The sequence below is a fragment of the Mesoplodon densirostris genome, chromosome 18 (genome assembly GCF_025265405.1).
Source record: "Mesoplodon densirostris isolate mMesDen1 chromosome 18, mMesDen1 primary haplotype, whole genome shotgun sequence".
Classification (NCBI taxonomy): Eukaryota; Metazoa; Chordata; class Mammalia; order Artiodactyla; family Ziphiidae; genus Mesoplodon; species Mesoplodon densirostris.
Window position 1 is genome coordinate 17,516,175 of NC_082678.1, and position 24,655 is coordinate 17,540,829.

The 24,655-nt window shown below is 56.0% G+C and overlaps 1 protein-coding gene across 2 annotated transcripts in view; it reads right to left on the minus strand.

Annotated features, from left to right (window-relative positions):
* The window catches only part of SEPTIN9 (septin 9), a 143,233-nt gene that overhangs the window by 97,878 nt on the left and 20,700 nt on the right, over positions 1–24,655 (minus strand). Inside the window, exon 1 of one of the 2 annotated variants that reach the window (XM_060082628.1) lies at positions 7,828–8,092. The exons of the other annotated variant lie outside the window; for it this stretch is intronic. Coding sequence (XP_059938611.1) covers positions 7,828–7,882 — 55 coding nt within the window. The 5' untranslated portion in view covers positions 7,883–8,092. Of the gene's footprint in view, positions 1–7,827; positions 8,093–24,655 lie in introns of those variants that run through there. 2 annotated transcript variants of the gene reach the window in all.

Consider the following 24,655-nt stretch of genomic DNA (forward strand, 5'->3'; position numbering starts at 1 on the left):
CTGCCTAGGACACCACGCCCCCTTCCTGCCCCAAAGTTCCATCAGTTGACCTCCTGCAGAGAGGGGGCCGTCTGTGTTCCTGTGGCTTCCTTCCCCATTCCCAGGGGGACCCTCAGCCACAGCACCTCCCACAAGGAGGTGCCCTGGACCCCCAGGCCTTGCCCCAGGGGACAGTCAAAAACCCAGCAGCCAGAAGAGCCATAAGCCAGCACTCCTCGAAAGGCAGGGGAAGGCTGTGGGTTTGAGGGGTAGAAAGCCAGACAGAACTATCAAAAAAGACTGGTCACGGGCTTCCCTGGTGGCGCAGTGGTTGAGAGTCCGCCTGCCGATGCTGGGGACACGGGTTCGTGCCCCGGTCCGGGAAGAACCCACATGCCGCAGAGCGGCTGGGCCCGTGAGCCATGGCCACTGAGCCTGTGCGTCCGGAGCCTGTGCTCCGCAATGGGAGAGGCCACAACAGTGAGAGGCCTGCGTACAGCAAAAAAAAAAAAAAAAAAAAAAAGACTGGTCACTGGCTGCAAAAAGCTCAGAGTTCCAATCTCTCCTTGTTTGAGAGAGGGAAAAACCAGACCCAGGAACTCCCAACTCAGTCTTATAAAGGCCCAGGAGGCAAGGCAAACCCGACTCCTTACCCCGGCCCATCCCCCGCAAGACCCTCCTGAGGCCCTGGAGGTACACTTGCCCCCCATCTGTACCCAGGGAACACCCATCGAACCCCCAACCAGATGGTCCCTTGGAGGCTGTAGCCAGAGGACAAGTGGAATGGACAGGAGGTGGGGGGGGAGTCACCTCTCCTGCCCCCCCCCACACCATGCCACCCGGCCCTCCCAGTGTTTGAAGGCAGAGGCTCCCGCTCTTGGGGACAGGGACACAGGAAGCTCTAAGCTGTGTGTGGGGAGGGCACACTAACGTGTTCAAGGTCAGGTCCCTTGATTCTCTGGATTGTGCAACTTGGGGCAGACGTGGGCTTCCCCAGCTGGCCCAGAGACCCTGGCGGGCAGAGAAGGCTAGAGACTACGGGGGCTCAGCATCCCGGGAGGGGCTGTCAGAGACTCAGGAATATGAGACAGAACGTCAACAGAGAAGAACACCAAACACAAAAATGACAGAGGCAGGTTGGAGCCTTATTCCCAGGGGCTCCCCCGCACCCCCTGCAGCCCCTGCTCTGTCCTATGGGGCAGGGGGCTCGCTGGGTATATTCTAAGGCCACCATCCTCTTGTCCCTTCGCCTAAATTTCTGGGCATTGGCAGCACTTTAAAAAATGACAACAAACTTGAAGTTTCTAGACCATCTCCTGGTCCAGGCTGAACGGAGCCTCCGGGCTCTGTCCAGACCAAATTAAACAGCCGGAGGCCAGAAATGCCCCAGGCGCCGGGGGTGTCTAAGGGCCAAGCGCTGGGTCTGTTTGGCCAGAGAGATGACAAATCCTCAGCCTTCTGGGACCATGTGCCAGGGAGTTCCAGCCTGTTTGGTCTCATAACAACTCAGCCTCCAAATTTGGGAAAAACCGAGAGAACTTTGGAAAGATAGCCACTGTTGGACCATTTTTCCTCAGTGGCTTTGTCAAGAAAAAGCAAAGGAACTGGTTTCCTGGCTGGGTTTCTGGGATGAGCCAAAAAACTGACATCCCCTGAGGCCTTCATCTCTGATAAATCTGGTAGCCTGGCACCCCTTATCCCCTACCCCAGCCCACCCTTCTACACATACCACCAGGTCTTTGAGGGTCTACAGCATGCACCCACTGTTCCTGCCCTTCGGGAGCGCCTGGCCTGGCCTGGCAGGAAGGTGGGACTCCTGGGTTTGGGGTCCACCTTGGATCCCTTGAGCCTGGCCCCCAGATCCTTGCTGCTGGCCCCGTGGTCCTGTCTGTACCCCAAGGAGACTCTTCCGATAGCAGCCAGCCCACCCCCAGCACAACGAGTGAGGGGCATTCAGCTGGGAAATGGGGGGCGGGGGGTGTGCAATAATAGTGATGGCTGAGCTGAACCGTGGTAGGGGGCTTGATCTCGGAATGTGACAACACCCCCAAACTCTGAACATTCAAGGAAAAAGAGAAGGGGAGGCCCCGTTCTGCTCAGCAGTGCCAGCATGAGGGCCGCAGTACCCCTGAGGGGCATGCCAAGGCCACAGCCACCAAGCTGCGAAGTCCCCGCCCCCTGCAGGGCAAGCATGCCACCTGCACGTTAGTACTTCCTTGGCAACGTCCCATCACGAACGGGCTGCCAGGCCACTGCTTCCACCAGCAGGACAGCCTCGCCCAGAAATGTGGCCTGAGCAAGTATCCACCACATGCTGGGCACGGTGCTGGCCGTGGCTGCCACTGAGCCTGGGGGCTCACACCCTGGTGGGCTCATTCCTCCAGGCACAGAGGTCCCAGCCCGTGCCCAGGCACCCTCCCCCCAGCCCTCAGCCTCAGCGGGCGCAGGGGTGCAGACCTAACCAGCCCCCGGGGGCGAGCTCGAGGCACAAAGCTCTGGCCTCTGAGCGCTGGCTCTCCCCACTGGCCCCACATGGGATCATCCTCCTAGCTCCTGGTCTGCAACACAACCAGCTCCCAGTTACGACTCCCTTTCAGGAAGGCTGGCAGCCAGCAGAGCCACGGGCAGGCAGCCAGACCCCACTGTCTTCAAAGTCAGGTCGTCCAGCGTACGCTTGTGTCGCTGTCTGTAGGACGGGCCCTTGGTCCACCCATCTGGGGCGCTCTGGGATGGGGGGATGCAGAGGAGACTGGAATGACCTCCCCGATGAAGGAACCCTGCAGCCCACCTGACCCAAGCCTCCGAGCTCTGACAGTGAAAGAGCGTGATGGGATGTCCACCGGGCTGGGGCCAGGGCTCCCACGCTGGCCGGCAGCCCAAGTATTTGCTGGACTCAGGGGGACCCCTAGGCAGGCTCCGAATCTGCTGTGCTGACCGTGCTACACAGTCTCACTCACCGCCCCGTCACCACTCAGGGAGACCCTTGCTGGTGGCCTCTGAACCCCTCCCTTTGGTCACCCAGATTCCTGCATTTAGGCATCCACGCCCACCCATTTCTTGCAAATACCTGACCCCCCACCTCAAGCTCTGCTCCTGGAGCAGGCACCAGGCTCAGGCTGCCGGCTATCTCCCCAAGACGACCCCCGGACAGCGGTATTTATGACCCCATTCAACGGAAGGGGAAACTGAGGCTCAGGGGCCAAGACAACCTCCACCACCCAGCTGTCCAATGGCAGAGTGAGCCTGCCCTCCTAAGCATTACACCGCGCGGGGCTCCCAGCTGCCCTACCCATCACTTCCCCCAAAGGCCCTCTCCCTTTGGATGCAAACTCTGCCCACTTGTCTCTTTCAAACCTTCCTACATGGACTTCCCTGGCGGTCCAGCAGTTGAGACTCCACGCTTCCACTGCCGAGGGCCCAGGTTCGAACCCTGGTTGGGAACTAAGATTCCACAAGCCATGCAGCACAACCAAAAACAAACAAACAGACAAAAAAAAACCCTTCCTAGATATCCATGTCCTCCAGAAAGCCTTTCCAGACCGACGCCCCACAGCACAGGGTGTCCCTCCCTGCTCAATCCACCTCCCTGGCCCACGTCTGACCCTCAGCCCAGCCAATGACGGGGACGCTTCTGCCACCTGGCACGTGTGTGTCCGCCCTCTGCCTCACAATCAGGACGGTGGGTGAGCCAGGGCCCGGGACCGGGACACAAGAGCAGCAGGCCAACGAAGTCGGTGGTGGTCAGACCCGTCAGAGAGCCGTCCCCTTGTAGCTGAAAAGCAGGACTCATCCCTCAAGAGTCCAGCAGAATGCCGGCAAGGCCGGCTTCTCTGGTCCACCAAGTAAACTCACGCCACCATAGTTCCTGTCTCCTGCCACCAGATGAGAACTGCGGGAGGCTGAATTCACAAGAGGCCTTGAGTCTTGCTGAAAAGCAGGACTCATCCCTCAAGAGGCCAACTGGCATTAATTAGGGGCAGATCTGCACCTGTCACAAAGCTAGGCCTTGTCCTCCTGGGAGGAAACGGGCACCTGAATCCAGCCATCGAGGGAGCCCTTGTCCAGGAGGTGTCTGGACTCCCAGACAAGCAGGTGCATCTGCATGGTCTCGTCTCCCCAGGAGACCCTCTCCCTGCCCTCTGCCCGTTCTCATGCTCTGGGGCCTAGGGCCTGCTTGGGCTCCAGGACCTGGCTGGCAGGGTCCTCGAGGGGACGGCAGAGGGTTCAGAAGGGCAGACGTGTCCTCTAGGCGGGAGAACAAGGCTCTGGGTCTGGAGCTCCTGGGTCCTGGGCCAGACTGTGTTTCAACCAACATCAAGGACTTTTAGGATTCTTTCTCCGTGTGCAAATCTGGTTACAGCAAACACTGCTAGGGAAAGTAGGCCAACAGCTGGCACTTGGAAGGGCTTTTGTTACACAAAGACCAGAGTTGTAATAGCGTTTGCGATAGCAGATTTGGCCTGCGTTCACTAGAGAACACGCCGTTCGACTGCTCTGTGCCTGGCAGCCAGATAGGGGACTACGTCACCGCTCGGGCCACCCCATCACCCAGGGAGTGACGGGCGCGGAAGCCACCTGAGGCCCATCTTCAAACAGGGGAAAGTGGAAAATGAGACTCTCTGGAAAAAAATCGCATTAGCAAAACACAAAATACTTTTCTTGTCCCTACATGAGGGTCTTCACGGAGCCCTGAGATCCTTCTTAGAGGGAGAGCAAAGACCAGTGTGGGAAGTTTGCATCCATGGAGGACACTGCCACCCTCTCAGTCCCCCGGGAGACCTGAATCCACAGACGTGTCCAAAACAGAAGACAGGCTGAATCCCCATGCCACCTCGGTGATGTGATGAAGCTTAAGGATCTCGCCCTCAATTCTCCAGGGTGAGGAACGGGACGGGCAGGAATAACAGGATGAAAAGAGAAGAGCGTTCCTCAGGGAAAGGGCGGGTGCCCGGGATGCGGGGCATCAGCAGAATTTAACTGTGGGTGCCCGCTGCATACCCCCCCACACGCATATCCACCTGGGGCAGCTATCTGTCTGCCCTGCAGGGCATGCTGCTCTGGCCTGGACACTGCCATCGCCCCAAACCTCCAGGAAACACCCCATCAGAGCCCGTCGACCCCCGCTGCAGGACTCCAGTCTGCTCAGACTTACAGTCACCCCCAGCAACGCCGTGGCTCAGAACTCGCCCGGCTTTGATGGTGGCCCGTGGGGCCTCCATCCTTCGGCCATCGACACGTGCTTAGAGATGGGGCTAGGTCCGCCAGCCTCAGGAACTACCAGGACTTTGACCCTACCTTGCGGAAACTGAGATGCTGAGTGGGCGGCCCGGGCCGAGGCCCCCCACTGGCCCCACAGAAACAGACCAGCACTTCTCCGACTCCGAGCTCGGCCACTGCGGCTGCCTCCCCAGGACGGTCCGGGCTCCCGGCGGGTGGGCACACCTGGGCCTCCGTGGCCTTGCTGTCCGACCGTGGCAGGCTGGCCCCTCTCTATGCCCCAGTCCTAACGGACCGGCTCATTCCGGCCTCCCCCGCTTCTGTCGCTGCCTGAACGCGCTCCTCCTGCCACTGCAGTCAGACTGTGTCTCCTCCACACGACCTTCCTCTGCCCTGGCTCTGCCAGCCTGTATCACCCACTGCTGCTCTGGGTCAGACACTCTCCTCCTTCCCTGATCGCTCCTTCCCACGTCTCTCTGTTCGAGGCTATCAGCCCCAAAACCCAACTCCACTCCAAGTTTCTGGGGCTCTTAGGGAGGCCGCCTTTCTGGTCCCCAAGCTGGCCGTGCAGAGCCCCCCCCACCACACACACACCCAGGTGCACTGGGGGGTTCTAACTCTCCTGTCTTCAGAGCACAACGGCTCTCCAGGGCACACAATGGAGAGGCTGACACACAGGGAACGGGGTGGGGGGGGGTCCGAGGCCGCGCTCCCCAAGAGTGAGAAATCTCCCCCTGAAGGCACAGGGTTGCCAACTGCTGCATCAGGACAGTCTCAATGAGGCCATTGTCTCCAACTAAATGACAGCCTCGAGAAGCCGCCTGGGAAGCAGCCTCAGAGGCCACCAACGTATCCAGATGGGGCACTTCGGGGTGAGGATGGAGTCACACGCGGGGCCGGGAGGGAGGGGCACTAACTACCTACGTGGCACGAACTGTGACAGACCACACAACCCCCAAACCTCCTCCTCCCCATCCTGCCTCAGGGCTCCCATCGCATCCCCAGAAACCCCAGAAAGCTCTGCTTCCAGGTCAGGGACTGCAAGCCAAGCTAACTCCCACAGGCCACAGGAGAAAAGTACACACAGCGCGGAACCTGAAGGCGGCAGCAGTCTCCAGATGGGCCAGTTCTCCCGCTCGGACACTCAGGAGATGAAAGGCCCCTGAGGAGCTGCGGGAGGGCTGCTGGGGGCAAGCAGAAGGCCAAACAGAAGGAAGGAGACTCGGGGAGCATGCTGGGTATGAGCATGCGCCCCAAGAGGTCCCGATGTTGGGGTACAAGCCACCACAGCTCTGCAGACCCACACTCCCCTTGTTCAGTGCTCAGTGTCAGAGTCGGAAAAGTGCTCCAACCACAGAGCCAGCCCCCAGCAGACCCAACCCTCGCACAGGGCAAGCCGGCCACTGGACCCCACCCCCTCCTGTCTCTCCACCCCCTGCTAAGCCAGTCCAGGCCCAGCCCAGAATCACCGCCTCTGGGGCTCTGCTTGGGGCCCAGCCAGGCTCAGGTCCCGGAGAAGTGCCCCCCGCAGATGGGGCTGACCTCCGGTGGGCCACGTGCACGGCTGGGCTCTGGACCCCCAGATCCCAGTCCTGATTCTGCCCTTGGGGGAGGGGGACCTCCCCGCAAGGCCTGGCACCTGGACGTCTGTTAACTCCTTTCAACCCAGCCTTCCCAAGGCCAGGTCCACCAGAGGGCTCTGCCCAAGGCTGCCTGGGAGCCCCTCCGAGGGGCGGGGGCTCCAGATCCCAGCAGAGGCAGACCCGCCCCTCAGAAATCCGGCCCCTAAGTGCTGGAGACTATTGTGTGAGCTTCCCTTCCGACCGCTTTATTTACTCCCCAAGACGCAGGACGCAGAGCCACAGGCAGTCACGAGGACGCACGAAAGCCACACACACGAGCCCAGGACCGGGATGCCCTACCGCATCCGGCGGGAGAAGCCCCCCAAGTCTCTCAACACTTTGTAAACCCCGGAGGGGGGAGGGGACCAAAACGCGCTCCCAACCGGCAAGCAGGCCCCTCCTCCCCCCACAGCCGGACTCCGGGAGGACGAGGAGGATGTCCCCAGGCCCGGATGGGGGCCGATGGGACGCCCCCCTCTACACTCGCGGCGGCCTGGGCCGTGTCCACTGGGGTCCTGCCCAGCCCGGATTCGGCTCAGCCCCGGCTCCGAAACTGGTGTGGGGGAGGGGGCTGTCCTGCGGGCGGGACGCGGGGGCGGGTAGCGAACTCCCCCAACCCGCCGCAGGGCCAGGGCCGCGAGGCCGACGGGGAGCGCGGGAGGGAGCGGACTGAGCGACAGCTGAGAGGGAAACTGCGCGCCAGGGCCTTTTGAGGAAGCCCCGCGAGCCCTCGAGGAGACTGTCGTCGCTCGGCAAACACAAACAACAATAAAAGGAAGGAAACCCGGCGGCAGCGCGCAGAGCGAGCGCAGGGGCCAGCGAGGGCGCGCGGTCCCCGCGTCCCCCTAACGGGGTGCTCCACGGAGGCGACGCGGGCGCGGGGCGGGGGGCGCGGCGGGAGGGCGCCCCATCGGGGTCCTCCCTCCCCGTCCGCGCCCCCGTCTCGCCTGAGGTCCGCCCCGAGGGGCCTCCGAGCACGCCCGCGGCGCGGTGGACAGCCGGCACCCACCTTCGAAGTCCGAAATGATCCCGTCCAGCTGCGCGTTGACCGCGGGGTCGGACATGGTGGCTCGCGGGCGGCGCAACGCGCGGAGGGCGGCGGCGAGGAAGCGCCCTGGCCGGCACGGGCCCTGCGCGCTGGCTGGGGGGCCGCGCCCGCGCTCCCGCCGTGCAGAGCTGGCCGCCGGAGCCCCTCGGCCCCCGGGCTCGGCTGAATGAATGGGGGAGGCGGGCGGGCGCCGGCGCTCCCTGCTCCCCGCGCCGCCGCCCCGCCCCGCCCCCGCCTCCCGGGCGGATCAGGTTCCCGCACCCGCGGCCCGGCCTCCACTTCTCGCACTGGCTGCTCCGCCCGCCTGTCAAGGTTGGGCCTGGGGGGCTGGGACCCGAGCGGCCGCCGCGGGGACAGGCCGAGTCCCGGGCGCCCGACCCGAAAGCCCCCCTTCTCCCCGCCTGGCCCGCGCCCAGGGGACGGCGACGGACGCGGCCCCGGCGCCCTCCCCCCCCCGACGCCCCGCTGCGGCCAGATGTGGGCGGATGTGGAGGTCGGGCGGCGGCGCGGGGGCGGCGCCGAGGGGGGAAGAGATTCCTCCCCTTCCCTGGGGCGCAGGGTTCCTTCTGCGGGAGGTTTTATTTACGCAGCCAAACAAAGTTCGCCGCCGCCTTCCCGCGCGCAGCGCCTCCAAGGGTTAAGCGCTCGGACTGGCGGCCGGCAGGAGCCCAGCCTGTTGGCCAAGAGCCGAGGGGCGAGCGCCAGTCACGTGACCCGGGCGGGGAGGGGGCGCCAAATCCCACCCTCTCGGGGCACCTCTCCAGCTGCTCCCTACCCCCAGCCCACCGCCCCCGAGGTCGCTGCTGCACCCTCGGGGATGGTGTCAGAAAAGGCGATGGCCCACCGGGAACGCGGGGCAGGGACGGAACACCCTTGTCAGAACGGCCAGGGACACGTGCCACTCCAACGCTGCACAACAAGGGGCTTCCTGAAGGCAGAGCGTAGACCCCGTGTTCTCCCTGGTAAGGCGCAGATATTTCAAAGTATCTGAAGGGAGAAGTTGGGGGAGGGGACGGGGAGCAAGGGGCCTGCCGGTGAGGCTCGGCCCCATCTGGCCCACACCCCAGGCCTGGCCTTGCCCTCCTGGGCAGTTAATTTCTACCCTTCTCTGTACATTCGACAAACGTTGATTAAGCCCTATTACCTACAAGGCAGGCAGGTCCCAAGGGCTGGGGACAAAAGGATGGGCTGGAACTTGAAGAGCAGCCAGGAAGGGCCCTCCAGATCTGGCACCAACAATGGGGGTGGGGTGTCTCTTCCAATCCCCCCAGCCAGTTAGGCGCTCCTGCCTATCCTCCCATTTCCTTAGACCCAGGGCCTCTGCCCCAAGTCGGGGGGCCTGTGTGAGAACAGCAGGGAAAGACGCTCTCTGAGCTGGTGGGCAATTCGGCAATACGGTGCCCTCCGGGTGGCATGCGAGTGCCCGAGAGCTCGTCCTGGGTCTCAGACTGGTCAGTGCCACTCCCCTCCCAGCCCCCACGCCCCCAGTTCTGAAAGATCCCAAATGCACAGGGGATGCTGAGCCCTGACCGCCATCCCGGTTATTCAGGGCCTCTTGCGGAGAGTGCAATGCGCTGGGCACGAGATTTTTTAAGTTGATGAAATCGAGTCCTTCCTTTTTAAGAAAAGCAGTCTCTCCCTCCCCCATGCTTTGGATATTTTGAACTATTTTCAACCAAGTGAGTTTGTGGACAAGGAACTGCAAAACCACAGACATTTCAGATGTGCACACACCCTCTGCCTGGGAGCTGGGGTTTCAGAAATGGAGTCGCCACTGTCATTAATAGCACCCCTGGTGGCTTCCATACCAGCCCGGGGCATTTCTTGTCTGAAAACCAGCACCTGGGCCCACCCGATAGTCTAATCTTCTGGCCACCTGCCCACCCAGTATTTGGGGGTTTGGTGGTCCACTGCCTCTAAGAAAGAGCCTAATGCCATAACCCCCTGGGAAGATGCTGGGTCTCAGAGACAGGGCAGCATCCAGCCTGGGCCACAGCATTATTCTCCAGTGTTTTTATAAAAAGCACCTGGTGAGTGTAGACACACCCATGCGATTGTTCTCCCAGGGAGCTGGCTTGGAGTTCTACCAGATTCGAATAGGTTCAGCTTATTGTGCATTATTCACTTCCATTCACAGTGGAGCTAAACATACTTCAGCTTATCTCCTTAGGGAGCCCAGCCAGGGTGCATGCCTCACCAAAATGCTCCCCTATGGGAACCCAGAGGACAATGGCAGGAGGGAGCGGACCTCCGAGGCCAGAATGTTGGCACGACTGTGCTCCAGACCCCATCCAGTCCATCCCCCTGCCTGCCTCTGGCCCCCCTTCACTTAACCACTGAGGCTGCCTTGCCAGGCCTAGACACCTCCAGGTAAGGAGATTCCCCCATGTTCCCTCAGGAAACCGACCCCGGCACTTGGCCACACTCCCAGCCAGGAAGTTCACCCTTGTATCTAACCAACCGCTCTAATTGTACATCATTTATTTCCTCTTTTTTTCTGTCCTCAGAGGAGATGGGAAACAGCTGGGCACCACCCTTCAAGTAATAATTACCTCCTCCAAACTCGAAGACAATCCAGTTGCTCCTTGGCCTTCTCTTTCTCAGCTTAAATCATCTGTCCCCCACCCTTTAATCATCCCCCATCCTTTGATCACTTCTGATGACTGTGTCCAAATTGGGGCTCCAGGACTTTAATAAGGCCTGATCCCTGTAGGATGGGGAGGGTGCCCTGACCCCCCTGTCCCAGGGCATGAGCAGTCAGGGCCGGGGTCTGGACAGACAGTCCTGGTAGGGGCGCTGGGCAGATAAAATCAGCAGCAGCAGCAGCAGAGGGAAGAAAATGAGCTTAAATTTGGCGAGAGAAAAAGCCCTGCAATGCGTCCAAATTCTGTGATGGTGTGCTCTCCCAAGGCCACGGGGGAAGGCAAGACCATTTGTAGGCCTGGCCCAAGGGGAAGGTGTGATCAGGGGGACATCAGAGGGCCCACCTACCTCACAGGTCCACCATGAGACATGTAGTGGGGTGAATAGTGGGCCCCCCAAAAGATATGTCCATTCCGAACCTCAGAATGAGACCTGACTTGGTATAAGGATCTTTGCAGAAGAATGAGCTAAGGACCTTGAGACAAGATCACCCTGGATTAGAGTGAGCCCCGAATCCAATGACCAGTGTCCTTATAGAGACCAAAAAGAAGACACAGAGGCGCAGAGAAAAGGGCCTCGTGAAGTCAGAGGCAGGGAAGGGAGTGATGCAGCCACAAATCAAGTAACACTTGGGACCCCAGAAGCTGGAAGCAGCAAGGAAAGACTCTTCCCCAGAGCCTTCGAAGACAGCTCGCCCTGCTGACACCTTGATTTCAGGCTTCTGGTCTCCAATTGTGAGAGAATAATTTTTTGTCATGTTAAGCCCCTCCCAGTTTGTGGTTCTTTGTTACAGCAGCCCCAGGACACTCCTACAGACCATAAATTCCCATCTGAATCATCCCTTTAGGCCAAAGCTGCCTCTCCCAAAGATGTCTCATAAACCACAAAACCTGCAGTCAGCAGTGAACGCTGGCCAGCAGGTGGCAGTCCTGAGGGGGCTTGGGGGCACTCAGACAGCAAGTTTTCATAAGAAAAGCTGGAGGCCAGGACTGGGTGAGAAAGGTATAAATATGAAGCCTTTCTGGAGATGGAAGGAGCAGGCCTGAAGGGAAAACCCACAGGTCCAGCCCAGGTGGAGTGACCCTTGCAAAGCATGGGAAGAACGGGAGGAGGAAATAGATGGGCGGAAACAGCCATTTGGCTCACCCGTCAGTATCCCTGACCCCACGCTCCAGGGGGGTGGCATGGGGAGCAGAGGGAGGATGGTGGCTCTTTGCCCAGCAAAACCGAGCCTTTGGACCGGACACCCCATGCAGTGGACCATCTGGCTCCTCTGGGGCAGGGGCCATACGGTCTCAGCTCTACGTGCACCTGGCGCCCAGCAGGGCCTCCCTGAGCCCCAGAGCCTCGGGTCCATCAGCTGCTGAGCCTTCCACAGCCCCCAAGCCTCTTCAGCCCACCATCTCAGTAAATGGCACCACCATCTACCTAGCCACTCAAGCCAAATATCAAGGCGTCACCCTCGAGTTCTCCCTTTCCCTCCCCACCACATCCAAGCCATCAGGAAGTGTCTGCCTCAAAAATATCCGTGGATCAGTCTACTTCTGCCCTCAAGTTCCCCCTCTCCAGCCCACCCCCTCTGCCAGAGGTACACTGCCTAAGGTTTAACAACCAGCAAAAACAACTCTACCTGATATGTAGCATTTGCCTATTTCTGTGGTGTAAGTGTTCCCATCTTGGCCAATTTGGGGCTACCAATGAGACACCATTGAAACTGGGGCCGGATATCATTTATATGTGGAATCTAAAAAATGGTACAAATGAACTTATTTACAAAACAGAAATAGAATTACAGATGTAGAAAACAAACTTATGGTTACTGGGGGGAAAGGGTGGGGAGGGATAAATTGGGAGATTGGGATTGACATATACACACTACTATACATAAAGTAGATAACTATTAAGGACCTACTGTAGAGCACAGGGAACTCTACTCAATACTCTGTAATGACCTGTATGGGAAAAGAATCTAAAAAAGAGTGGATATATGTATATGTATAACCAAACCAATTTGCTGTACACCTGAGACTAACACAATGTAAATCAACTATACTCCAATAAAAATTAGTGAAAAAGAAAAAAAAGAAATGGGGGCTGGGAAGAGATTGCAGTAGCTGCTGTTATACAGTGTTTCTACCATAGAGATACAGCAGAGGTGAAGAACTCAAGAGCAAAGATGATCCATTCATCTATCGTTGGACATTTAGGTTGTTTCCATCTCCTGGCTATTGTAAATAGTGCTGCAATGAACACTGGGGTACATGTGTCCTTTTGAATTACGGTTTTCTCAGGGTATATGCCCAGTGGTGGGATTGCTGGGTTATATGGTAGTTCTATTTTTAGTTTTTTAAGAAACCTCCATACTGTTCTCCATGGTGGCTGTATCAGCATTCCCACCAATGGTGCAAAAGGGTTCCCTTGCCTCCACAGCCTCTCCAGCATTTATTGTTTGTAGATTTTTTGATGATGGCCATTCTGACCAGTGTGAGGCGATACGTCATTGTAGTTTTGATTTGCATTTCTCTAATAATTAGTGATGTTGAACATCTTTTCAAGTGCCTCTTGGCCCTCTGTATGTCTTCTTTGGTGAAATGTCTATTTAGGTCTTCTGCCCATTTTTTAATTGGGTTGTTTGTTTTTTTGATATTGAGCTCCATGAGCTGTTTGTATGTTTTGGAGATTAATCCTTTGTCCGTTGCTTCATTTGCAAATATTTTCTCCCATTATGAGGGTTGTCTTTTCGTCTTGTTTATGGTTTCCTTTGCTGTGCAAAAGCTTTTAAGTTTAATTAGGTCCCATTTGTTTATTTTTGTTTTTATTTTCATTACTCTAGGAGGTGGGTGAAAAAAGATCTTGCTGTGGTTTATGTCAAAGAGTGTTTTTCCTATGTTTTCCTCTAAGGGTTTTATAGTGTCCGGTCTTACATTTAGGTCTTTAATCCATCTGGAGTTAAGATGTGATACGTATATACAATGGAATATTACTCAGCCATAAAAAAGGAACAAAATTGGGTCATTTTTAGAGATGTGGATGGACCTAGAGTCTGTCATACAGAGTGAAGTAAGCCAGCAAGAGAAAAATAAATATCATATATTAACGCATATATGTGGAATCTAGAAAAATGGTACAGATGAACCTATTTGTAGGGCAGGAATAGAGACACAGATGTGGAGAACAGACATGTGGACACAGAGGGGGAAGGAGAGGGTGGGACAAATTGGGAGATTAGGTTTGACATAAAGACACTACCATGTATAAAACAGATAGCTAGTGGGAACCTGCTGTATAGCACAGGGAGCTCAGCTCGGTGCTCTGTGACGACCTAGATGGGTGGCATATGTGGGGGGGACGAAGGAGGTCCAAGAGGGAAGGGATATAGGTATACATAGAGTTGATTCACTTCATCGTACAGCAGAACCTAACAACATTGTAAAGCAATTTTATTCCAATAAATAAATAAATAATAAATGAACTCAAAAAGAAAAAAAGAACAAAGATGATGGTTAAATGTAGTAAGATACTTCGTAAGGGGTGAGCTTTGTGTATTTATTATCTTTGTTCTTAATACAATTACTTGTAAGTACTTTAACTCATACCATATACAACTACGATTTAATTTTATATTTTTTTCTAATAGAGCGATGCATTTTTATTGTGGTAAAATATATATAATATAAAATCTACCATTTCAAACACCTTTAAGTGTACAGCTCAGTGGCACTAAGTGAATTCACGCTGTTGTGCGACCATCACACCCATCCGTTTCCAAAACTGTCTTCATCATCCCAAACGGAAACTCTACTCTCATTAAACAGTAACTCCCCATCTCCCCCTCCTCCTCACCCCAGGCCCTGGCAACCACCATGGTACTTGCTGTCTCTACAAATTTGACTACACGAGGTACCTCACGTAAGGAGGAATCGTAATATTTGTCCTTGCGTCTGGCGTATTTCATTGAGTATAATGTCTTCAAGGTTTGTTATTCCAGGTACACATGTTTTGGCGTGTGTCATGAATTCCTTCTTTTTATAGGCTGAATAATATTCCACTGTACGTATATACCATATTTTGTTTATCCATTCATCCATCGATGGACACTTGGGATGCTTCCACCTTTTGGCTATTGTGAATAATGCTGCTACGAACACAGGCGTACAAACATGTCTTTGAGTCTCTGCACTTAATTCTTTTGGGGGTATACTCAGAGGTGGAATTGCTGGATTGTATGATAATTCCATAGAATTTAATTTTAAATAATAATTTATATATAATTTATTTTTGATCGTATATTTTTCATAAAACATACATTGTATGAAATGGAAATCACATATTTTATATTATATGCACTTAATATATAATTAAAATTTTAATAATGACTGCGCTTAACCACTGGCTCACAAAATGCCTCAAAATTCAACAACTGGCTCTTGCCCTGCCGTGGTCCCCTCTCCCCTGCATTTCTGCAGAACCTCCCAACTGACCTGCTGTTCTGCTCTCACCTCCCTTCGCCCTAGAACTCACGGCGAGGCTTTAAAAGTGAGATCAGACTACGTCACCTCCCACAGCTGAAGAGTCCAGTGCAGACTCCTTACCGAGGTCGCCGAGGTCCCAGGTGCCTGGCCTCTACCCACCGCTGCAGCCTCACCTATTCACTCGACGTCCCCGGCCTCCTCCCTCTCCTCTGGTCTGCCTCCTGCATAGCTGTCCTCTCTTCCTGGATGGCCTCCCCCAGGTCTTGCCCCTGATGGCTCCCTGCCTGTCATTTCCGTTTAAATATCAAAGCGACCACCCCAGGGCCCCCCAGGAGACCCCTTGAGCCAGTTGCTTCCTTGCCTCCAGGCCTGCAATGGAGACTCCCTGAGACTCCCCTGAGACCCTGTTAGATCCTGTGGAATAAGAGTTCATTCAGTTCCCTTTGCGGGATGGCAGGGTCACGGGGACTCCTGACAGGGAACCGGCCCAAAGGGGCAGAGGGCCCTTTGGGACTCCCCTGGACTCCCTGCACTCCTGCCAGCCTCACACAGACCAGCCCCAGCCCCAGCATTCAGGGTGACAGGCAGGGCGTCGCCTGCACTGGACCAGGCCTCCAGGACCCGTGTCCCTTTATCACCCTATGAAATCAGCAGCAACCATGCTTCAGACCACTGAGTCTCTCAGACAGCCTGATTTTGAATCTTCCCTTGAAGCCCGTCTGTGGGTACAGCTGACATTTAACCGGTGCGTAGGCTACAAAACACCCTTACACCATCTGCCTGGCTGCTTAAATGCAACCAGAAGGTTTCACTTCAAAGGGGAATGCCGTTCTCTTAGCACGTGATCAATCTGTTCCCCAAACTTCCCAGTTCTCACTCCAGCCTGCTTTGCTCGGAACATTTACAGCAAACTCTGACCACAGCGGCCTGGCCCTTATCTCGGAGGCAGGGGACTTTTTAAACAAAATCTTTCTCTTCTAAATCATGCTTTCGAGCCACCAAAGGAAGCTCCTGGCCTTCGGGCCCCAAGCAAACAGGCTTCCCCACCCCCAGTGAGCCAGAGCCCTCGACTCCAGTTGACAGACGCTCAGGCCTGAATCAGCTGCAGCTCCCCTGCATCCTGACTATGACAGCATGACTAGGAGGGCAGCACTGCCCACCCCTCCCATCTTTCAGATTCGCTGCAAATTTTACTGCCATGATATTAAACCCTAGGGGACCCTGGGAGCCAGGGCAGGGGGAAGCGGCTCCTAACACAGAAGGCAGAAGGACAGGGCGGAAGTTACCCTGCAAGATGACCACTCACCAGCTGAACTCTGGCTGTGGCTTTGGAGACTCAATTGTTTATTCGTGGGGCCAATGGGCTTTTGATTGGCAAATTCGGCTGTCTGAGACTCTGGCTTGGTGAGTTATCACCCAGATACGATGGGGGAGGAGGAAGTCTCTTCTTTTGATGACTCATGTTTTATTCCTGATTATTCCCTCTTTACACAGTCCCACAACCCTCCCTTCCCACTCCAAGCCCCCTAGACAGGGCTTTGGAATGGATTAAAGTCCCCAACTTCCTAGCAACCAGTAGAGGCTGGAGGTACAGAGATGGGATGGGGGACGCTCAGCCTCCCACACCCCCCAGCTGATGGGAAATTCCCTCGGGCCCTTCCGATGGCTCTGCAAAGTCACACAAGGGGCCTCAGGGGAGTGGCCGGCCTGGTACCCACCCAGCCTCAAAGCAGTGAGTGACTGTGCCAGCCTGTGGACTCGTCACCCCCAAGGCTGCCAGGAGACTTGGCCTGGCCACCTTCCTGGGGGGACAGGACATTCCCAGGTCCCCAGAGGCCATCACTGTCCTGATCTCCTCGCCACTTTTCTCAAGCAGGCACCCTGCTCCGAGGGCTCGAAAGCTGAAGGCGGCTTGCCGCTGCTGCAGTGTGGGGATGAGGCTGAGTCACCAGCCTGCCCTAGTTCCACGTCAGCGGGAACAACGGGATCTGAGCGGCATCTAAGCAGAGAAGAGGGGACAACAGGGCCTCTGTGGCCACGCTTAAAGCACCGCAGTGACCAAGGCGATGTTGTCCCCAGGGAGCTGCCAGCCGGCCTGGCCGCTTGGACTGCGGCCACATGCTCTGACAATGCCCCAGCCCATTGCCAGAAGCGGTGGCCCATCAGCATGGAAAGGGCAGGGAAGCAGGCTCCCTCCCCCCCTCTTCTGCACACTCTCAGAAGTGTCTTCCAGGCTTATCTTGCAACCACAAACCCTGCTGGAATCTCCTTCAATGCCTGCCCCCTAAATGCTCATCCATCTACCCTTGCAAACCTCCAGTGATGGGGAGCTCAGTACCTATCAATGCTGCTCACTCTATCTTTGGCCAGTTTGGGCTATTTAAAAGAGATGGGGTGGGGGGAGGGAAGGAATGAATTAAAGTCTGCCTGACCACAGCTTTTGCCCATGGTAGAGATATCCACTTTACTTTCTTCCAAAATACAAAAGTGAAAAGAAGATGTAGGGGCATGGACTATAGTTTTACTGCGAGATCTTTCTGGGGGCCTGGAATTAGGGGTGTCCGCCCTCTTGATAGCCAAAATGTGTGTGCGGGTTCCCTGGGGGCTGGATTTTTTTCCACCCCGTTCCCAGTCCACCGCGAATTCGAGAGGATGTTTTGTGCCCCTGGACGTGCCCGTTGGCCCGCCGTGACCCCCACGGGAGAGGGTACCTGAGATGCAGGCTCCAGGTCCTGGCCGGCAGCCTTGGGAACAGACAGCTCCGCGTGGGAGGGAGGGAGGAAGAGCGGGGCGTGCTGGCGGGGGCCCCCTCCCGACAATCTGGTATTGCTTTCCTGGATAATGAACTCTCCTACCCCAAGTGCTGCTAGAGCCAGCCAGCAAGCAGCCAAACCAACCTCAATGGACCGTTTGTCCCTCATGTGAAGTGACCTCAGGGACGTAATGGGTTTGCTATTAACTCACCCGCCTCCGCTCTTTCCCTCTCCCCGCCCCCCAGCATGAGTCACTCGCCTAGATGACTCGGCCCGGCAGGGCCCTTGCCAGGAGTTTGCCAGTTCTGGCCGGACCGTGTGAGGGGAGACACAGAGGACAAAGGCTGTCCAGCTGGAGGCCAGTGGCCCGGGGTTCACACAGCTTCCCGGGGACTGTCTATACCCCGGGCCCCCGAAGCTAGAGGTACGTCCCTCTGTGCCTCCCTGGTGCCTGGGGACCCTGGCATCCATGCCCCTACCCATCTGTGGACAGACCATCTTCCGGCAGACTCCTGCAGGCAGGGAGCTGAGAGGTTAACTCACATGGAAACTGGCCACAGACATCAGGAACAAGAGTGCCGAGGCTACTGAGGGCCAGTTACCACCCTTCCCACCTCTGAGAAGCAGGTCTGGGGGTTTGTTTGCTGGCTTTTTAAAATCTAAATACGCAGGTTCTCTCACCCACTCAGCCCTAGGCTCTGGGAAGGGAGCCTCCAAGCTGGCCTCCCTGCCCGGGGTCTTGGTTCCCCCCAGGCTGAAGCCTTTCTAAAATGTAAATGTGACCGGCGACCCTCCGGATACAGTGGGAGCCCAGCAGGGCTGACAACCAGGCCTTCACCTCCTGCCGGCCACCCCTGCCCTCTGTTCATGCCCAGTTGCTGCTGGTTCCTGGACAAGCCAGGCGTCATAGCTCTGCGACTGTCCTACTCCGTTCCCTCTGCCTGGCAGGCCCTTCCCGCCCTCCTTGACCTGACTCATTCTCAATCCTTTTGCAGGTGCCTCCCTGGCACTTCTAGGGAGCTTCCCTGGAAACCCTGGGTGGGGGGACTCCCTTCTGGGCCCTACCATGGGTCTTCCCAGTGGCCGGGTCAGCCTCTAACCCAGACCATTCGCTGGAGGGGGAAGCCAGGCAGCGGGGATCAGGAGATGGGCTTCCCGGAGCAGAGAATCAGCACCAGGGAGTGACACTGCAGGGCAGGAAGCGAGACGGGGAGCTCCCAGCCCAAGGAGGAAGGAAGCCACAAGCATCACCCCTCCCACGCCCCAGTGGTCCTGCCAGCCAGATGGGCCACCTTCTCAGCACAGCTGTTCTTCAGCAGAGAGAAACTTCTCACCTTTGGGAACAAGGTGGGGACATTCCAGATGGGGCCTCATCTGGTCACAGGGACCATGGAGTCTGGGTCTCCGTGGCTCCTTCCATCCACGTGGCCACAGACCTGGCTCTGCCCAAGTGAGCACACATCAGGAGCTGCATGGCCCAAAGGGCAGGGCAGGGCAGGGAATCTGCCTGGTTAGCTGAAGCCGCCACACAAATGGAGAACAGACCTGCTCACAGATTCAAGTGGAGACTTTGGTACCCGTGGCATCACTTCCAAGGAGGTGAATGAGGACATTCTAGGCCAGTGAATCACCAAATGTCTGCACATCTGGACAGGCCGTGGGCCCATCCCCCTACCACTGGAGAAAAGGAAACTGACGCAGCTTACATATGGTGCATGTGGTCTTCTGGGCCAGCAGGGTGTGCAACCCAGCAGCTGAGAGGTTTGACCACTTGATTATGAATAATCTAGAACACTTATCCAGGAAAAAGTCCAGCATTGTCCAATTGGTGACCTAAAATCTCAGAACATATGTCCCCTTTCTGCAGAAACATGTCACTTTCCTAGCGCCGCCCTCTCATCCCATCTGCCACAAAAGCATCAGTCGTCCAGAACACAACACAGCAACAACCACTGTTAATCCTACAGGTCTTCCAAATCTCCCCCATTTGTCACTACACCTTTAGTTCTCAGCAGGAACTGACGTTCAGAATGGTGACCCCAAGACAAAGCAAGATCTTCCAAGGAGGGTTCAGTAGGAACCCTCATAAAAACAGAAATCAGTACTCAACTTTCAGCAAGATTTTTAAGAAAGGTTGAAAGACCAGGCTGAAACAGTGGCGTGCTCATAAATGTCTAACAACCTGCTCTGGTGGACGAGGGAAAGAGTGATTTATAACGTTTGCCAATTGCCGTGATGTCAATACTCCCACCATGGCTGAGTTCAGGCTACCAACATGACCTCCCTGAACACAGAGTTGGTAAGAGATGTGCACACCACTAGCTGAAACCCTCAGATCACTACAGCTTAGTCTTTCTTCTTGGGAGGGTGAGAAGTCTAGGAAGCCCTTCGCTAGGCAGAACAGCAACAGCAAATAGGATTCAACCAGCAGGCCAACCCAATCAATGGCCCACCATCATGATGTGAGGGAGGTTTCGATGATAATTGATTGATGATGCCTGCCCCAGCCTCAGGATGGGAGATTGGTGCACGTATTTGCCATTTGCCATTCCTGACCTAAGACATTTCTCTTGCCTCTAAAGTTCAGTGCAAGGGTCACCTCCTTGGCGAACTCTTTCCCAGTCTCACCTTTTTCCTGGGTAATCCCTACCGCAGAATTTACTACCACTCTGTACATACAAAGGGAGTTATTGGTGTGTGTGGCACAGACCCTAATTGCTCCCCCAGTATCTGACCTCCCTTTCTTCTACGGTAACAAAAGTTTCAGTTGGCACATGGCTGCCCAGCTAAAGAATACATTTCCCAGCCACCCCTGCTGCTAGGAGTGGTCATGTAACGAGGTTCTGGCCATCGGGAGGGGAGCTGAAAGGTTTAGCTGGCTAGAGTGCAGATGTGATTGCAGGAGCTGAAGCAACCATCTTATTTCATGAGGTGGAGGCTGCATGTTAAGGATGGCAGAGCAGCAAAGGAGGAACAAACTGTGTCCCTGCTGCTCTGGGCCACCATGACTGCTTACACTTGGATTAGGAAGTGGAAGAGAAATGAACTTCTCTCCTGCTTAAGCCTCTGTTGTTGTTAGTCTTTGTTATGCAGCCAGACGGCATCCTGACTGAAAAGGTATGTGCCCATCATCCCAACAATCTGGGCAGGAGAGGGCAGGGCAAGGCTCTTAGCATTATGCACTGAGCCCCTAGCAGAGTCTCATACGATAAGTGTAGTTAAAGCAAAATGAACAGTCTCGGGTTTCCCTGGTGGCGCAGTGGTTGACGGTCCGCCTGCCGATGCAGGGGACGCAGGTTCGTGCCCCAGTCCGGGAAGATCCCACATGCCACGGAGCGGCTGGGCCCGTGAGCCATGGCCGCTGAGCCTGCGCATCCAGAGCCTGTGCTCCGCAACGGGAGAGGCCACAGCAGTGAGAGGCCCGCACACTGCAAAAAAACAACAACAACAACAACAAAAACAGTCTAGTTCACCCAAGGTTTGTTTTGTTTGCTTGTTTTGGTACTTGAAACTGGAACATAAAGATCTGAGGACATACACTAACTAACATAAAGCAGAGAGCACACCCAATAAATACATGCCCAGAGTAGGCTGGGACTGCTCCAGGGAGTTAGATGTTGGGCTAGACCTTAAAAGTCACCTACACAGTCAGATGCGTGCTGGACAGAACAGAGCAGCAAAGGAATCAAGGAACCAGCCACATCAGGAACAAAGCACGTGCCCAGAACATCAGGAGGTGCTGAGCCTGGGCTCCTGCCAGACGGTGGGTGCAGACTCAGAGCGGCCATTCCCCAGGCCATGAGATAGAGGGCAAGTTACTTCACCTCTCTGAGCTCCCAGTGACTGTGTTAAGAACAACAATACCTAGACTGAAAGGATTAGTGATCATAAGTGGAAAGTGTCTGACATAAAACAAGAGCTTGGTAAGTGTAGCTCTTATTATCTATAACATACAGTTTAACCCCCTTTGTTTTTTGTTTTGTTTTGTTTTGTTTTTGCGGTACGCGGGCTTCTCACTGTTGTGGCCTCTCCCGCTGCGGAGCACAGGCTCCGGATGCGCAGGCTCAGTGGCCATGGCTCACGGGCCCAGCCGCTCCGCGGCACGTGGGATCTTCCCAGACCGGGGCACGAACCCGTGTCCCCTGCATCGGCAGGCGGACCCTCAACCACTGCGCCACCAGGGAAGCCCCCCCTCTTTGTTTTTTATGGGTGTGAAAACTGGACCTAGAGAGGCAGAATAGTTTGCTAAGGGTTGCGTAGCTGTTACTGACAGGCAGGATTAGAACCCAGGGTCCCTACTCCTCCTGCAGTGCCCTTGCTGTGTAAGAAGTTGTCCTGGATGAGTATAAGGACTAGGTAATCGGTGAGAAATTTTGAAAGTGAGACTGGAGGGGGAGAAAAAGATGGAGGGGGAATAAGAACAAGAGGAAAAACAGGAGGACCTTTACTGAAAGCCGGGCCTCTCCTACATTCATCATCTCCTTTAATTACGTTATTAACTCCTTTAATCCTCACGAACCCCCAGGAGGTAGGCTCCCCAGTACCCCGTTTCTGCACAGGAGCAGAGGTGTGGGGAGGATGGGGGCCTGCTGAGGCTGCCAGGTACCAGTAGAGCCTCTGGGACATGGGCTCCACCTGTCCGACTCTCACATCCATCCGTGTGGACCTAAAAAGGCTCCAGGGCAGCAGGGGCCATGGCTTTGAGCCCCTGCAGGAGGTCCTAAAGGCCAGGGAGAGCGGACTGGAGGCCAGGCCAGGTGCACGGCCCCGGTAATGCTCGGGAGAAGCTGAGGGGGGGCGGTGAGGGGGTGTGGTGGGTGCTCACAGTGTCTGTGCAGCACAGGGATAACTGGGCCGAGAGGCTGCACGGCTTCCCCCAAACAATCCACGGTGGGCAGCTGGCACTCCAGTCCCCCAGGATGGGGGTCCTTGTTCATGGCAGTACCTCGAGGTCTGGGAACGACCTCCACCCTACAGCGAAGACCCCACCCTGCATCGTTGGAAGATTCAGATGCTGGTTTTCTTCTGAGGATGAAAACTCAGAACCTCGACATGGGAGGAAGCAGCCTGGAGTGCTTCTAAAGGCTCCAGGGATTTTGCATGGATCCCATCACATTCCTCATTGTGAAGGCCTTTCAGACGCGGCAGCCATTGTGTGTGGGACGCGGGTCTCCACCTACCAGGTAGAAGGAACATGGGGTGGGCACGTGACCCACGAGCCACCTTCAGGATCTCTGCACACAGCTGTGTGACACAAATGAACAGGCACAGCAGCCAGGACACAAGGCAAGACCCCCCATTGGCTAGTGTTCCAGAACAGAATCCTGGCAGCCACCCCACCCCCCTGCCACGGGGCTGGGGGAGGTCGGGGGATGGGGAGCGTTTGCACAAGCTCTTCGTACACATGCGGCTGACGATCACCCCCACGTCCGTGCCCGGGAATCTGGCCCAGAGCCTGCCGGCATCAGGGCGCTGGTAATCCCCAGCTGCTCTCCTGACGCCACTCGGAGACGCTGTCCAAGGTGGAAAGGAGAGGGTCACTGTTTTCAAGGTCACACACCCCAAAGGGAGATGCCGAACCCGAGGATGGAGACAGGCATTTGGGCCAAAGCCATCAGCTGTCCGTCACGCAGGTCGACGGGGGAGCACAAACCCATTCATTTAGCACTTTTATTGAGCAACTACGAAGCGCCCAGCAGCCCAGAGCATCCGGGGAACCCAGCTCATGAGAAACATCTCGACTCTTTCCGGGCCTAATTGTAACAGGAAGAACTGGGCTTTTGGTGTCACACAGACCTAAAGAGGACTCCTGGATCGGCTAAACTATTAGCTGGTGGAGTCCGGGCAAGTTACTCAACGTCTCTGAGCCTCTGTTTCCCCGTGCCTGCCGCAGCTGGTGTCAGAAATGTGATGTCTGCAGACACCCAGCACTGGCCTGGGTCACAGGACTAGATCCATTCCTTGTGGACAAGAGTGTGACAAGCAGGCACCAGGCCTTGTGCTGTACTCTGCTCCCTGTGGGAGATACTCCAGGGATGATCTACCCATGGCCATCCTAAGGCACAGGGAAATCGCAGCAGGAGGCAGGCCAGGCCCCTCAGCTGCTTCTCCCAAAGCTTCCCCCAGAGGAGAAATTATCGCCTCAAGCGCCATTTCCTTCCCTGACAGCTGCCTGGATCCATAAGCAAGGCCACTGGCCAGGCAGCCAGCTCCATGGTGCAGGAGGGGCTTGCGGGAGTGGGTTTGAACCTGACCAGTGACCTCCAGGGAGGAGGGGGTCGTTCAGCCCTTCCTCCAGCTGGAAGGGAGGCTCCGGGCTGGGCAGGGGCATTTGGAGAAATCCAGTTCCTGGGAGCTGGGCCAGACCAGAGGGACCAGGCTGCCAGAATATCCCTCAGTGCCCGAAGCAGGACAGGGCCAAAGGGAGACCCACACACTGACCAGGGCCCTGGCTGGCAGGAGACCTGCTTCACATCTGAGGAGAAACAGCAACCACTGAGTGAGTGTGTGAGTGTGTATGAGTGGGGGATGGGTGTGGGTAAGGGAGCTACAGAACCTGGGTAAGGCCCTGTACCCCTCTATGCCTCTGTTTCCTCATCTATAAGATGGGGCTAACACTACCTACTTCCAAGAGTTGTCATGAAATGAAAACGTATTAATATTTATAATATGCTTAGAACAGGGCCTGGCACAAAACCACTGCTCTAGGTTTGCTGAATAAGTAAAAATAAGACACGTGTGGGATTTCCCTGGCAGTCCAGTGGTTAGGACTTGCACTTCCACTGCAGGGGTCCAGTGGTTAGGACTCGCACTTCCACTGTAGGGGCCGCGGGTTCGATCCCTGTTCGGGGAACTAAGATCCCACATGCTGCGAGGCGCAGCCAAAAGAAAATAACAAAAGACACGTTATTATGTGCTTAG